The 13157-nt window shown below is 51.5% G+C and overlaps 6 protein-coding genes across 6 annotated transcripts; 1 reads left to right on the forward strand and 5 right to left on the reverse strand.

The window, feature by feature from the left end:
• Nucleotides 1–352: 352 nt before the first annotated feature.
• Nucleotides 353–1675, reverse strand: mpaB-1 (Mycophenolic acid synthesis protein B; the record flags this gene model as incomplete). The annotated part of the gene is made up of 3 exons (XM_032026091.1): nucleotides 353–755; nucleotides 813–1399; nucleotides 1454–1675. 3 exons carry the CDS (start codon nucleotides 1673–1675, stop codon nucleotides 353–355), a joined length of 1212 nt encoding a protein of 403 aa, XP_031877439.1.
• A 1330-nt stretch (nucleotides 1676–3005) lies between these two features.
• On the reverse strand, nucleotides 3006–4785 carry atnN-17 (Aspercryptin biosynthesis cluster-specific transcription regulator atnN; the record flags this gene model as incomplete). Its single annotated transcript, XM_032026092.1, has 2 exons — nucleotides 3006–4662; nucleotides 4736–4785. 2 exons carry the CDS (start codon nucleotides 4783–4785, stop codon nucleotides 3006–3008), a joined length of 1707 nt encoding a protein of 568 aa, XP_031877440.1.
• Nucleotides 4786–5822: 1037 nt separating this feature from the next.
• On the reverse strand, nucleotides 5823–6782 carry CGGC5_v001638 (uncharacterized protein; the record flags this gene model as incomplete). Its single annotated transcript, XM_032026094.1, has 1 exon — nucleotides 5823–6782. The coding sequence occupies one exon, from the start codon at nucleotides 6780–6782 to the stop codon at nucleotides 5823–5825; it is 960 nt and encodes a 319-aa protein (XP_031877410.1).
• Nucleotides 6783–7251: 469 nt separating this feature from the next.
• On the forward strand, nucleotides 7252–7926 carry CGGC5_v001639 (uncharacterized protein; the record flags this gene model as incomplete). The annotated part of the gene is made up of 1 exon (XM_032026095.2): nucleotides 7252–7926. The coding sequence occupies one exon, from the start codon at nucleotides 7252–7254 to the stop codon at nucleotides 7924–7926; it is 675 nt and encodes a 224-aa protein (XP_031877402.2).
• A 303-nt stretch (nucleotides 7927–8229) lies between these two features.
• On the reverse strand, nucleotides 8230–9937 carry AMT6 (Glucan 1,4-alpha-maltohexaosidase; the record flags this gene model as incomplete). The annotated part of the gene is made up of 3 exons (XM_032026096.1): nucleotides 8230–8781; nucleotides 8837–9432; nucleotides 9490–9937. The coding sequence occupies 3 exons, from the start codon at nucleotides 9935–9937 to the stop codon at nucleotides 8230–8232; spliced, it is 1596 nt and encodes a 531-aa protein (XP_031877409.1).
• Nucleotides 9938–11325: 1388 nt separating this feature from the next.
• On the reverse strand, nucleotides 11326–13152 carry CGGC5_v001641 (RUS1 family protein-like protein; the record flags this gene model as incomplete). The annotated part of the gene is made up of 6 exons (XM_032026097.1): nucleotides 11326–12081; nucleotides 12133–12177; nucleotides 12225–12562; nucleotides 12673–12736; nucleotides 12789–12893; nucleotides 12997–13152. 6 exons carry the CDS (start codon nucleotides 13150–13152, stop codon nucleotides 11326–11328), a joined length of 1464 nt encoding a protein of 487 aa, XP_031877408.1.
• Nucleotides 13153–13157: the final 5 nt, after the last annotated feature.

A 13157-nucleotide genomic window follows, 5' to 3' on the forward strand; every position in this document is an offset into this window, starting at 1 on the left:
TGTCCCTGACGGAATTTACCCACCTGTCCAGTGTTAGGACTGGTTGTAGCGATAAGCGTAAATGCCAAATGTGAAGATCCTGTGAAGATCCTATTATGCCCTCGAAGCCATCAGCCAGACTAACATGAGACCTATTATGCTTTTCACGCAGCAAAGCGATTCTGCCAAACACGTACGAGGTAGATAGTTAAATATCTTTAATTCATATTGGAAATTGCCTCTCGCACGCTCTGTCATTCGCTCATGTTACGTGACAATCTCTTCTGGCGAGAAATTTCCGCGGCCAAATGCAAATACAATTGCTACCCGAAGCTTGAAAATATCCTATGCTGTGGGTATCAGTCGCCGTGACTCACACTCCAAAGGCCATCGGACAGCCTCTAGCCTGTGAAATTCGTTCTTTGGTCATATCCATGTACTCCTTTCCCTTGCCCCTTTGGGAATCAGGTCCTACTTCGGGAATCAAATAACCGTCAGGATGGTATTTAGTGCCCTCATCTCCAGGAAGGCGGCCGCCGATGAGACGGCTGTAGATAGCGGCAGGCCCCCATCGTGAGTAGAAGGTAGGCTTGACGTAGTATGGATGGGCCAAATAGGTCGGCAAGTAGTATCGGCAAGTCTTCTTGTCGATGTCCTTGAGCATCGGGTTGGTCCACCATTTGGGCCTCGGAAGACAAAGATGTCTGAGAACCCAGCGGCGCGTGTTCATGATAGCGTTGAAGACGTAAAATTGGAAGTCGCTCGGGTCCTCGTAACTAGAATCAAAGTCAGTAAACAAGAGTTGCAACCAAGACCAGTTTACCACTACTTACCCCATCGCATGTCTCAACTGGGTCTCCATCAAACACCGTAGCTGCGCAAACACGAAGCTGTGCGACCACTTCGGAAGATCGAGGAGTAGTAGATGCACGTTTGCGTGTGCAAGCTTCTCGTTCGGGACGGCGTACACCATGTACTTCTCCTGGTAGTTGATGCTCCAGACTTGCAGAGCATCCAGCCATGCGATGGCGTCGTTTTTCTCGGCCATGTGCGGGATCAAGCAATCGTACGAAATCTCCATCTCCTTGCCCAAGTCTCTCCAAAACATCGCCATGGCATTCTTCTCGAGCATGGTCAGATCTCGCCACTCGTACCTAGCGGTCCAGCGCACTGGCTCGAGGGCGAAGAGGCTCAGCGTATAGAGCAAATCGTCGTTGGAGATCTTCCCAGCTTTACGCCAGCGGTCGTGGAGGAAGTTGACGCGAGCGATAGCGTCGATGCTACGAAGACACTCGGGCTTGTTCATCATGATTTCTGTCATCAAGACGCCTGTGTCGGTGCGCCGCTTTGAGGCTGTGGCGTCGCCGGAAAGCTGACTCGTCGCGACAAGAAGCTTGGAAATAGTCGGAATTCCGTATGTCTGTTTCAGGGTTTAGTCTTCAAAATGAGCGTAAATAGTAGCAGGAAAGCAAACCTTGAATAGTGCAAAAGATACTGATGTGTAGAAGATAGTGGGGAACTCTTGCTCTGAGAGCTCCCGAATTATTGCGGCAGCATTCGAGAGCGACATGGACGCCATTTCCTCCCTCGTCTTGTACGGATATCGTTTCTGGAGGTCATCTCGGCGCCGATATCTGAGGAACCGTACGAGAAGAAGATAGGAGACGACTGCAGCAATAACAGGTAAATAAAACATCGTGAAAAGTTATTCTTCAGAGGGTCAAAGTTGCACTCAACACATTTCCAGCTGCTGGATTAATTCTGCCCTTGATCGAGGTGGCATGACCTTCTATTTTATTCTCCCACCACACTTCCGATGCTCCAGCGAGCGGACAAGGATACTTGCCTTTTAACCCCATATGTTTCCGCGCTCTTTTAGCCCATCTTTCCGCCCCATGCACCCTTGGCCGCGAAGCACAAGCTCGTTTTGACGTCAACCGTGCGATTCAGAGTCCACGTGGAGTGCGGGGGGAGTGGAGGCCGATGAGGCGCCTCCAATCACAAATATGGGCAAATTTAATGCATTAGCGCAGCCGGGGATGTTGGCTGGGCCATCCCACGCGATGGGATGTCGGCCGACGTCCAATGAATGGGGGAATAATTGGAAAGTGACACGGATTCCGTCGGGCAGCCGAGTGTGACTATCAGACGAAGTGCTGGACCAACAAAGCTAGCTCCTCGCCGGAGTCAGACAAGGCGATTCAGATTTAGACATGGTCTTTGCTCGAAATCCAGAACTTGTCGGATTGGGTAAGTCGGACCCGACGTCCCTTACACCATTTTCCTGTGGCGCGCCACGTCCGGATGGCAGGTTTGAATTTGCCCAACTTTTTCTGACTTGCAAGATCCGACGTCGTGGGTGGCTAAAATGTTGCAGGACGACGGAGCTCGTTAGAGCCAGGGGCAGCGCGTGGCGGACATCGTCCGGCTCGGCGACTTGTTATCTCATCTCGCCTCTAGCCGCCTAACACGCATTCATAATTGACCGTCATTTGCGATACGGCCTATGCAACACCTCGGTGCCCGCAATCGCGATGGGTAGGTCAGACTAAGCTCACAGAATTGTCTCGGAGCCTACGGTACACCACTCTCGGGAGATCTTCAAAACCGGGAGGCGGTGATCCACAGTACCCGAAGTAGACAAAGAGCTCAGAGTACGCGTAGACCATTTAGCCCAGTAGGGCTGCGTCACTCTGTACCCCGGATTGCCGGATGATCCTTCATAGTCCCCTGTTCAGACCCATCGTGGACCTTTTGTCTTGAGTGTCGTGAATTAACCTCAGAGGTATGTTGGCCCAGAAGGCAGGCACTCAGTCTTAGTTGCTAAACCCACAACCTCCGCCGGAGTACCCGGTTCCACTACGAAAATGACGCCTTCCGGGGCCGGGACCGGTATAAGACGGCAAAGCCGCCTTTGCCGCAACATTCGACTTCATTCATACCAGCATCGCACAGTAAAGACTGTTTATGTCACTGAACATTGCATTATCCCTTGATAGGGGTGAACCTAGGAGATAACGTAGTCATTATTCCTTTCGACTATCCATAAGTCTTTGATATGCCTGAGTTAGGGCCATCACATCTGAGTCATCGACAATATCTTGCGCTTCTCGTCCGCCACTTGTATCCGAGGATACACTATCATATGCCCATTTTACAGACCACTCAGGGAGTTCGACGCCAGCACCAGGAAGCACGTCTGGTACAAGACGGACAGAGTTGTCTGCCGCACGCATGAAGAAAATCACCTTCGTCCCCCGGGCCTCGCGGCCGAAGACGTCCCTGCCGGTCATATCCAGCGTCTCGGTGACAAATTGCTCCACTCGCATGGTCTTGGCAGGCAACCCCGGACGCAAAGGCTCGACTCCAGGCGGTATCTGTCCAAATTTATCCAGAACCACGCCGTGTTCTATCTCAACCATACGCCGTGCCACCGCATACATGCCATCCCTCTCCCAGAGTGCTTCTCTTGGCGCCGGGAGAACGGCTAGGCACCGAAGTGCCTTCAATCGAAGACTGAGATATCGACACTTCATGACGAGAAACAGGACTGGCGCGATGAAGCCCATTTCAAACTCAAATTTGCTTTGGCGGCCTGGAGGTCGGTTTTCGACTGTCTTTAGCATTTCTTCCACTGTGGTCTGGTAGTCGTCGAAGTGCTCGTCGAATACCATTTCTGACGAGGCAAAGGCTATGTTGGACCAGATTCGACAGATATGGTACCGAACTAAGGAGAATGTTCGAAGAAAGCCCTTCTTGGTTTTTGTTATAGTAGACTGTTTGGTTGTCGACATTAATCTGGTCTCAAGGTTCTCGAATAGTGCATGCCATTCGTTCAGTAACTGTACGATTCTTTGTTGCTGGCTCAGTAACTCCGGAGACGGGTCTTGGCCTCTCATGGACCCGCCTCGGTAGATGTAGCCTTGGCACAGAATCTGGAATGCCTGGTTGAAGATATCATCGACCATGTCTCCCGCCTCATCATAATTAGAAAACTGAGCAGGGGTCAAATATTTGAAGACCTTGAGATCTGGTAAATCAGGTCCTTCCCCGAACCAGAAATTTAGGGTGTTGAGGCGGCGGAACAGTGGCAGCACCCACTGCTTGACCCAGCGATAGGAGAGAGCATCGGAGGTCCCCAGAATGATCGTCCCGTGCGTGCTATGTTGAAGAGCAGCTTCGCGGTTCGACTGTAAGATCTCGATACAGATGAACAAGAGGCAGACAAGTACCACCAGCCCCTTGTTCTCCATGACCAGCAGATGCTTTATCGCAATGTTATAATGAGCTAGTGCGAGGTTGTCATCATGCAGACATCGAGTCTGGGAGCTCCTATTCGCATCCGCACTCGTCATGGTGACATCTTCATATAATGCGCTAATGGCAAGCACGGAGTGTTTTACCGCCGGCTCGAACCTGGTGAACTGCATGACGAGGTCCGTCCAGAAATACGGGTCGGTAGCGCCGGGCAGGTTTGGGCCTACCATCTCAGAGAAGAACTGCATGGCCCTGTAGTCCGCTCCGTTTAGAGAACCCGGAAACTCGTCCGGGGACTTCGCCAGGCAAAGCTGCGGTCTGGCCGGGCGTGCCGGGGTCAGCGCCTTGTAGCCGTCGCATTTCCGACCGGTCGCGGAACATTTCACGCAGACCGGCTTTGTCTCGTCGCATTTTATCTTCCGAGCCCTGAACGTAGCCGTGTTAGGTGCAAGTTCACTAGATGACGCGCGATTTGAGGCAATGGAGTGATGTTACTCACTTGCAAGTTAAGCAGCCCGTTCTCACTTTGCGGCTTCCTTTCCGGGGCATTGTTTCGATAACGGCAGGATGGTGCTCAGTGACGAGGTCAAAAGTGCCCCCTTTTCTAGTTTCCAGGTCCTGCTGTGGGTCTCCGTGGCTTTATTGGCCTCTGATAATGGAGAGCGGGTGGGAATTGGGGCTATGCGAGAAGACTGGCAGGGGTCAGACAACAGGGGTTGAGGAGTCTTGGCGGTTAGCGACTGGGTTGCGACCGGCTGTCAAGCTGACGTTGGCAACAATGATGATGGTGGCAAGACCGCTTCAAGGAGACGAATTCCAGAAAGCCAGCCGTAACTAAGTAACTCAGTCTTATGACATACGTTGGATTCTATGTCTCAGCTGTGACCCACGGCAAGTCAAGACTTTACGACTACCCAAACAGTCGCATTTCCTATCTTCTTAGAGAAAATAGAGACTGCAGCAAGAACGTGTTGCTTACTAGGTACGTTGCTTATTAGAAAATACTAATGTCGTAAGCGGAGGCAGACATGAGAAGCATCTCAGGGTCAGCCCGCATAAGCTGGGCTGACGACATTATATTTTCGGGATTATTGGGTAAGGTATTCCAAGATGCTTTGATCAGGACTGTGTATGATCAGTAAGCAGTGCCAGCCCTACGGAGTTCGGACACGTTATGCGTATAATTTTCTTCTTCCCCCCAGTTTGATTAGACTCGGGGCAAATATTATTCTAATTGGGTAGGCCTTCTGATCACACGGCCATCGGGGTGTACCCTGGGACATACACAGTCAAGTGGAGGGGTTAAGACGACAGATCAAATGGCAAATATCATCAGCAACAAGTCAAACGCGGTATCGAGTTGTCCCTAGGTCACTAATTGTATCCAGGTATCGCAATACTAAAGGATATGTACCGAAAGCGTGCAGGACTGATGATAATGACGTACGCTTAAACGACTCAATAGTTCCTTCCTATTAGAAGCACGCTGAGATCCTTGGTAGTGCTGCCGCACAATTACGTTATACATTTCGTCCTTTTAAACGCAACCTCGCATCCGCAATCATAAAAGTGCGCATAACTGAAAGCTACAATAATACGCCCGTCGTCAGTCCGTACATAGTGGCCCGCAGCTGTTTCAGTTCCTTTTCTCCTCCATAGGATAGCTTCTGCAAGACCATTTCTCGAAATTCCACATCCCACTGCCCGACTGCCTGCCTCGCCAAAGCCGCTTGTTCGAACCCTATCGGATATATGCCTCCGAATCCAAAGTCGACGAGGCACAAGTCCTGGTTTCCTTCTTGTAGGATGAGATTTCGAGGTGCAATATCTTGATGAGTCAGGACAACATCCGTGAAGGAGAATCTTTGGGGCTCATTGCTCGTTCTCTTGAGTCGTATGCAAACTTCCAGTTTATGGTTATACCAGTCTTCCATATCTTGAAGGGTCGGGAAAGGCCCCGTGCCGTATTCGGTGAAATAGGGACCTCGCCAGGGCTCATCGCCTCCGTGGCCCACAGGGCCAGGAGGCATGTCGCTTATTTTGAGAGACTGCATCCGATCGATCATCTCGGCGACCTTGACTGCCACGGTGTTGCGAGTGTCAGTGTTGAGGTCTGGCCATGCCTTCTCAAGAGAAACTCCCGGCACAAAATCCATCACTATGAACCAGCTTTGTTCCTCTGGCCAGTCGGGGTACAGCCCGAACAGGGAGAAGACCCGATGGACCGTGGGAACTGGGAATCCATGGACTGCAGCGAAGCGCTGAGTTTCACCCTCGCCTTTGGAGACTGTGCCATCGCCTTTCAAAACGAGACTCTGAGAGATTCGCACAATCTTGTTACTGCCAGCTTGGTATAAGACGGGTGCCGTTTGGAAAAGACGACCAAGTTGCTCGTCAGAGACCGAGTCAAACTCCACGTCGTCCAGCGGATATGATATGTCTTCCATTTGATTCGACTTATCGGCCTCAGTCTGAGATTCTCCAGGTCTGGCGTCCGACGTCATCGGACGATCTTGGTTCGGGGTGGCAGCGACGAAAATGCGCATGTGGACTTCGGTCAAAAGGAAATAGAGATGCGACCAGCGAAGATCATATAAAACCTAGTGAGAAGCAGAGATTCGATGTGGTTTGCATGATCTCTTGCTGCGATTGGCTAAATAATGAATGTCGATGGGATTGTGTTGGTTAGGTCTTGGTAGCGCGCGGCAACATAGCCGATGTCACGTCGTGTTGGCTGGTTCTTATGGTCAAAGGAAAGATTTCCCAGCCTGCTGCCTAGCCATACCCACTTAAACCTGTCCGGATGTCGTTGCATCTCAACGAGCGGTTACTTAAGTAAGTGGTGCGGCGAGCCAGTACCCCTTCATATTCTTAAGTGCTGCCTGTTAACGAGCTTCGTGGCCGTTCTACCCTCCTTCATGCAAAACCAGCTTGTTAGTATCAACGAGTCCTCACGATCTGAAAATCTTTCTCTTCGAAGTCTGCGTACAACAAGCAAGGTTCTAGCTTCACAGAATGACTTCGATGACCCAGAGCGCCCGTGTCGAGCCAAGTTCGACTAATGATTCCTCTGCGATGCCTTCAGTAACCTCTGAACCTGCTTCATCCCAGCAGTTTTGGGCTTTCCAACCACCGAAATTCGAGGCAGTGCAGTGTATTCCAAAGAAGGATCGAGAACACATCTTCTCCCTCTCAGTCTTGGAGGCAAGCGCGGTCGCCCACGAGCCCCTCGCTAACGGCGGCAATCACTGGACATTCTACTTGACCGTTACACCGAATCATCTCGACCCTGATGCCTGGCGTCTGATACAGCTCGACTGCACGCCCAGCGGAACCCCAGCCGGCGGTGGGGGCGATGGCTCTAAAGCCAACATCGTGATCAGCCTTTTGGAAGATCGACAATTCAGCCGGGCCCAATGCATTTGCCGGCTCACTACTCGACAGCCGCTAAAGGTCAGCAATTTTGTCGACACAATTGTTGAACATGGAAGGGAAAAGTATGACTTCGACAACAAGGGACAGGGGTGCAAGAAATGGGTTGCCGAGCAGATGGACTTATACTTCAAGGTCGGGATTATCACTGATCGGGACGAAGTTCAAAGCGCGAAGAGCGAGATGATGTTCCAGTGGGAAAAGTTCAAGCACATAGGCGATTATTCTATGTGGGCTATGGGCAGTTACTATCAGTGAGTCGGTGGAGGAAAAAACAGGTCTACAACTTGGTTACACACAACAACCTTGTTAATATAATTGATTTCACCCGAAGTTATGCTTATTATCCTACTTGATAATCCCACATGAAGCTCTGTAGATTGTGTCTCGGCTGTCCGCTGACCATGTAATCAAGGAGTAAAGATTTCTTGTGAGTTTTCGCTATGGTATGCCACGCTATATAATCTCAACCGTACGCCAATCCCTATCTATAAAGTTGAATGTGAGCCCACTCGCAGTGGCCACAAGTAAAAGACAACACTTTTACGCAACGCTGTCATTCTAGCTGAGCAGGCCGTTGAAGTCAGTGTCGAATCGAACAGGAAACCTCTTCCTCCCCTTAGCGTCCTTGTTGACGAAGCATGCCATGCTGTTTCGTTGGCAGGGGAAGAGTCCCAGGCCATTCTCATCAATCATGACGTTGGCAGTCTCCAGGCCCATAACGTCTGTCCATACTTCCCCAGCATGCTCGCGTCCAACCTGCATGCAAATCTGGGACTCGGCCTCGGGAGATTGGGTCCAGCTCATGACGACAGCAAGACCATCGGGTCGCTCCTCAGTTCCCTGTCTCACCCATCCGATGCAGTCGTGCTTGTCAAAGTAGTCTTTCTGCTTGCCGTAGGCGTAGAGCTTCCTGGCCAAGAGCAGATTCGGGAGGTCTGGTACAGAAGGCTCAAGGTGGGGAAGGCCGGTGCCGTAGAGATCGCCAAAGAAGACGCAGGGGTGTCCGTCTCGTCGCAGGAGAATGAGAGAATAGGCGAGGGGCATGAATGCTGCTGAAATAGGCGTGTCCATAGCTTGGCCACGCTGGGTATCATGATTGCGAATAAAAGTCTGGAAGTATGTTAGCTGGGTGTAATCGGCTGACACTCCCGTATGAGATACATACCACTGCGTTATTGGGACGTTGCTCAACCAAAGTGTTCTTGAAGACCTCCCTCAAGTCGTGATCCTCATGCCACGACAGTCTCGCGATGTGGTACATCAGCGGGACGTCATACAGGCTGAAGAACGAATGCATATTGTCCATCCAGTTCGTCAACACCCGAACGTCGCCGTGCCAGAACTCGCCGACAAACATCAGGTCTTGCCGACTGGTCTTCTTCAGGTACCTCGTCCACTCATTGATGAAGTTCCATGAGATGTGTTGCACCGCATCCACGCGGAAGCCTCTCAGACCAAGCTCGTCTACGATCCATCGGCCCCACTCTGTCGACTCCTTGACAACTTCGGGGTTGGTGTAGTCGAGGTTCTCCAACATGAGGTAATCTGCGTTGCCCTGGCTGGTGCCGACGTCTTGGTGCCAGTTCTTTCCATCCTCAACATACCGGTAGATTGATCTCTTGCTGTTCTGCTGGTTCCAGTCGGTGCCGTTGAAATGCGTCTTGTTGTATGTGAATGTGCTGTACTTGCCACCTCTGGCCTTGTAGTTGAATTTCGTCCATGCCTCAATCTCATACGTGTCTGTGATGTCTATCCGTCTATCTAGAAACAAAGTTTAGCATGGTATCCTGGTGTACATGAGTCGCGCGTGCGCCTTACCTCTGGGGTCAACTTCGACGACCTTGACCATCTCAGTCTCATCCGCATAAGCGCGATGGTTGTGAATCGCGTCCCACACCAGTCCGATGCCGTTCTTGTTGCTTTCGGCAGCCAGCGCCATCAGGTCCTCCTTCGTGCCCCATTTCGTGGGTACTGAGCCCTTCTGGTCAAACTCTCCCAGGTCCCACGCATCGTAGATGTCGTAGCCGTTACTCTCCGGATCCTTGGCCTTGCTTCCTGGAGGAAGCCACAGGCTGTTGACACCAACAGCCCTTAGACTTGGGAGTGCTAACCTCAAACGCTTCCAATGGGAATGGTCAGCGGGGAGGTTCCATTCAAATGCCTGGAGTTGCACCGGGTTTTGTGTGCGATCACCGCGACGACGAAGCTGTGACTTGGTCCTCTGGATGACTGTCGGACGAACCGGAAGATCAACTTGTTTCGTCATCGTGGCGCGGAAAAGAAGAAGGCTAAAGAAATCAGAGGTCTAGTGGTTTGCATGACATCTCATGATGAGTTTTGGCGGACGGACTCGGCCCCCTATATATCCAAGCGCAAGATTGATGAGGCATGGACCAGATAGGCAATTTCATGGATCGCGTTTACGAGTACGGCGCCGCCACGGTGGCTTGCGCTCCCACACAATAAGGTATGCACAGCACCGTCTCAACAAGCGCACTCGAACCCGAGATTGAGGCAGGGGCCAATCACAGCTGAGCACTGCCCAGAAGGGGTCCAAGAAGGCATTGGGACGTTGTCAGCGCCATCACGTGTCTCATACATCAGCCGTTCCAGAAGTCTAATGCGTGTGCGTCTGGTGCGAGTCGTCATGGCCTCTGCGTCTTCCCCCCTCGGGTTCGCATTTGGAGACTTCGGTCCCGCAATTCAATACGAGCGGGGCTCCCCCAGGTCCCCTTATTTTTTCTTTATTCAAGCTCCGGGACCCCAAGGCAAACTGACACCCGGAACGAGTCGGGTCACCGGGTGGCATGTTGACGGAGAGCAGCACGGGCACCGCAATGGCGCGCATTGGCGCCAAGCGCTAGTTCGAATGGCTATGTTTAAGGGGGAAACTTGGGTGTTCATGGAGTTAAGGCCGGAGTGTCGGGACTCTAGAACATTGCAGCACGGGACGGGGCGAAGATCAAATTACCGATAGCGAAATTGTGTCCAAAGCTTCTCCTTATCAGCGATCAGCGATTCTGCCCAGCGGAAAAAGAACAACAGAGACAACGCGAAAGCGAAGAGAGCACAGCCTCTGCTCCAGAGCAGTGCACGGCGCGCAAATGCTTCATTCAGGCGTCAAGTAGATGACCACATCATGTTCAGGCAATTTGAAATAATGCCACGTCACAAAAAAGCATGTCAACGTTGGCGGCAGTTGCCCGGGCCGCGTTGATCGGTGTGGGTTGCGCGCCAGTTTGTCAGTGTTTGATACTCCCACAGCACACCTTCTCTACCCCACGTGGCGTTCGCGCAGAGAGTCTGGGTGGACCATGTGGGAGATCCTTCGAACGCATCGCAACCTTTACTCTTATGCGGCAGCCGGCACAATCACGGTTTGGTCTGCTGATTGAATCAAGTTTATTGACTCGAACGGCCTTTGAATCTTCAGATGCATCGGCGAACGATCGCGCAACATAGCATTGCTGGCCTGATGGGTTGGTTTTGACAAGAAACCGACCACACGCTAGAACGGTTTGACATGACTTGAGATTGAATCAAGCTCAAAGCTAGACGTCACGGTGCTTTTTTCGTCGTCTTCAGACCAAGAAAGACTAACATTGTCTGTAAGGTATCTATCTAGATTGTCCCTTTTCGGAACGTTGCATAAACTCAATGGGTGTCCTCATCATCAACTTCTCGCATTATCCGAGATCCCGATCGGGTTTCCAGCACGGCAACCTCCAGATTCCAGCCGGCAGCCGACAATCTCCTCGCGTATCCTTCGTATTTCTCGTCGGCTAGAGCCATAGTCGCCTGAATGTGTCCCAGCATGATGTGCTGGCCTAGCTGAGCTCGCCTCAGCTCGGGTGCCTTCAGACCGTGCAGCCGCTCAGCGAGCAAAAGACCGTGGAACCAAGCTTTCAGTTGCGACTTGGCGGAAACGCCATTCTTCAACACGATCAACACCTTGATCCTGGATGCCGCGTCGTAATTTGTCGCCTCGGATATTTGGCACCACATGATATACTGCTGATTCTCGAAAAGCTCCATGAGGTTGGATAGGTCCACCGTCGGAAGTTGAAAAGACCTCATGTTCTGTTGGCCATTTGCCAAAGCCTGGAGCATAGACTCCAATGGCACCCCGAATTTGCAATGGCCCAAAATTGTATCTGCGTTCCATCGGAAAACCTCGCCACCGCGTCTCTCGAAGATCAGCTCCTTTTCGGAAATCTTTCCGGGCGTAAGAACCTGGTCTTTGGATAGCAGTGCAGAAAACGCAATGTTCGCCCTCTGTCGATTCAGTGAGCGAGATTTGACGGCTCTGACGCCCTTCCAGTTGAGAAATAGGTAGATGGCGATCAGAATGAAGAGTGTTGTCCAGGTAGTAGTTGGTGTTGTTAGGCAAGAAACCACCAGAGTGCCGGTCTGGTATGAAGTTAGCAAATGCTGGTGCTATTCTGAATATCTGCAACTCACGAGCATGCCCATTAGTGAAATTGCCGTTTCTTGACTTGCGTCTTTCTGTATGGTGTTAGTCATGGACAAAACGTCGGAAGCAGATCGCTTACAGCATTGAGTTCCCCAAGATTGTTCCACTTCGCAAAGTGCCCGCTCAGACTGCTCTTTGATGCATTTCCAGCAACACCACTCGCCGCAAACAAGATACTTGAGCAGCACAGAATCAGAAATCTGATACTTCTCGGGAACAGCGGCGAGAGACAATCCAAGATGAAGGCAATGCTGCACAGCACATCGGAAGCCATGCGATAGGCCTTGCACTCAGCCTCTATTGATGTCCCCATCAAATGAGCAAAGGCAATGGTTCCGAGTCTGCCCATTGACTCGCGAATCACCTGTATCATCATAGCGCCAATGGGCGAAGCCATGGAGTCACCAACTCCCATACCTGTCCGATGGGTTAGCGTCTATCTCACTAGCAAGTGGATCACTTGGACTGGTCTTCATCCAAAGATCAAGGGGCAGGTTTAGCCGTCGATGACGTTCACAGCTGCTTACCTTCCCATACGGCACGTGAAGATATCATGCCGGCTATCGTCCCGGCGAACGCCTGGAACGAGTCCTGAATGCTAGTGAGCAGCTGCCATCTAAAACCGGAAGGAATATCAACATACGTAGATCTGATAGGCGGCATAGTCATCCGTCACGCTGTGAGGATAGCCATCCGGCAGGAAGATGTCAAGCACCTTTCTCCAAGGCTTCTTTCGTATTGTAGGAAGCTGCACAGAAGAACCGTTAATCACATGCATCGCGCAACTCTGTTGGTGAGGTAAGGATCAGGGGTGTGGTGATGGAAGCTTTTTTTTTTCTTTCTAAGCTTACCAGGATATCGACTCGAGCAGGTCCGGCGCGCGGAGCCGACTCGATAAACTTGGTTTTCAGGTTCCCAGCCCTGTCATATTCCGCAATCGCCAGACTGGCCGGTTTCCGAGCCTTCTTGGGGGGCTCAAGCATAACTTGAGCCGAAAGCGAAGGCATATTGA

The sequence above is a fragment of the Colletotrichum fructicola genome (genome assembly GCF_000319635.2).
Source record: "Colletotrichum fructicola Nara gc5 chromosome Unknown KSG_Nara_v1_contig01, whole genome shotgun sequence".
NCBI lineage: Eukaryota > Fungi > Ascomycota > Sordariomycetes > Glomerellales > Glomerellaceae > Colletotrichum > Colletotrichum fructicola.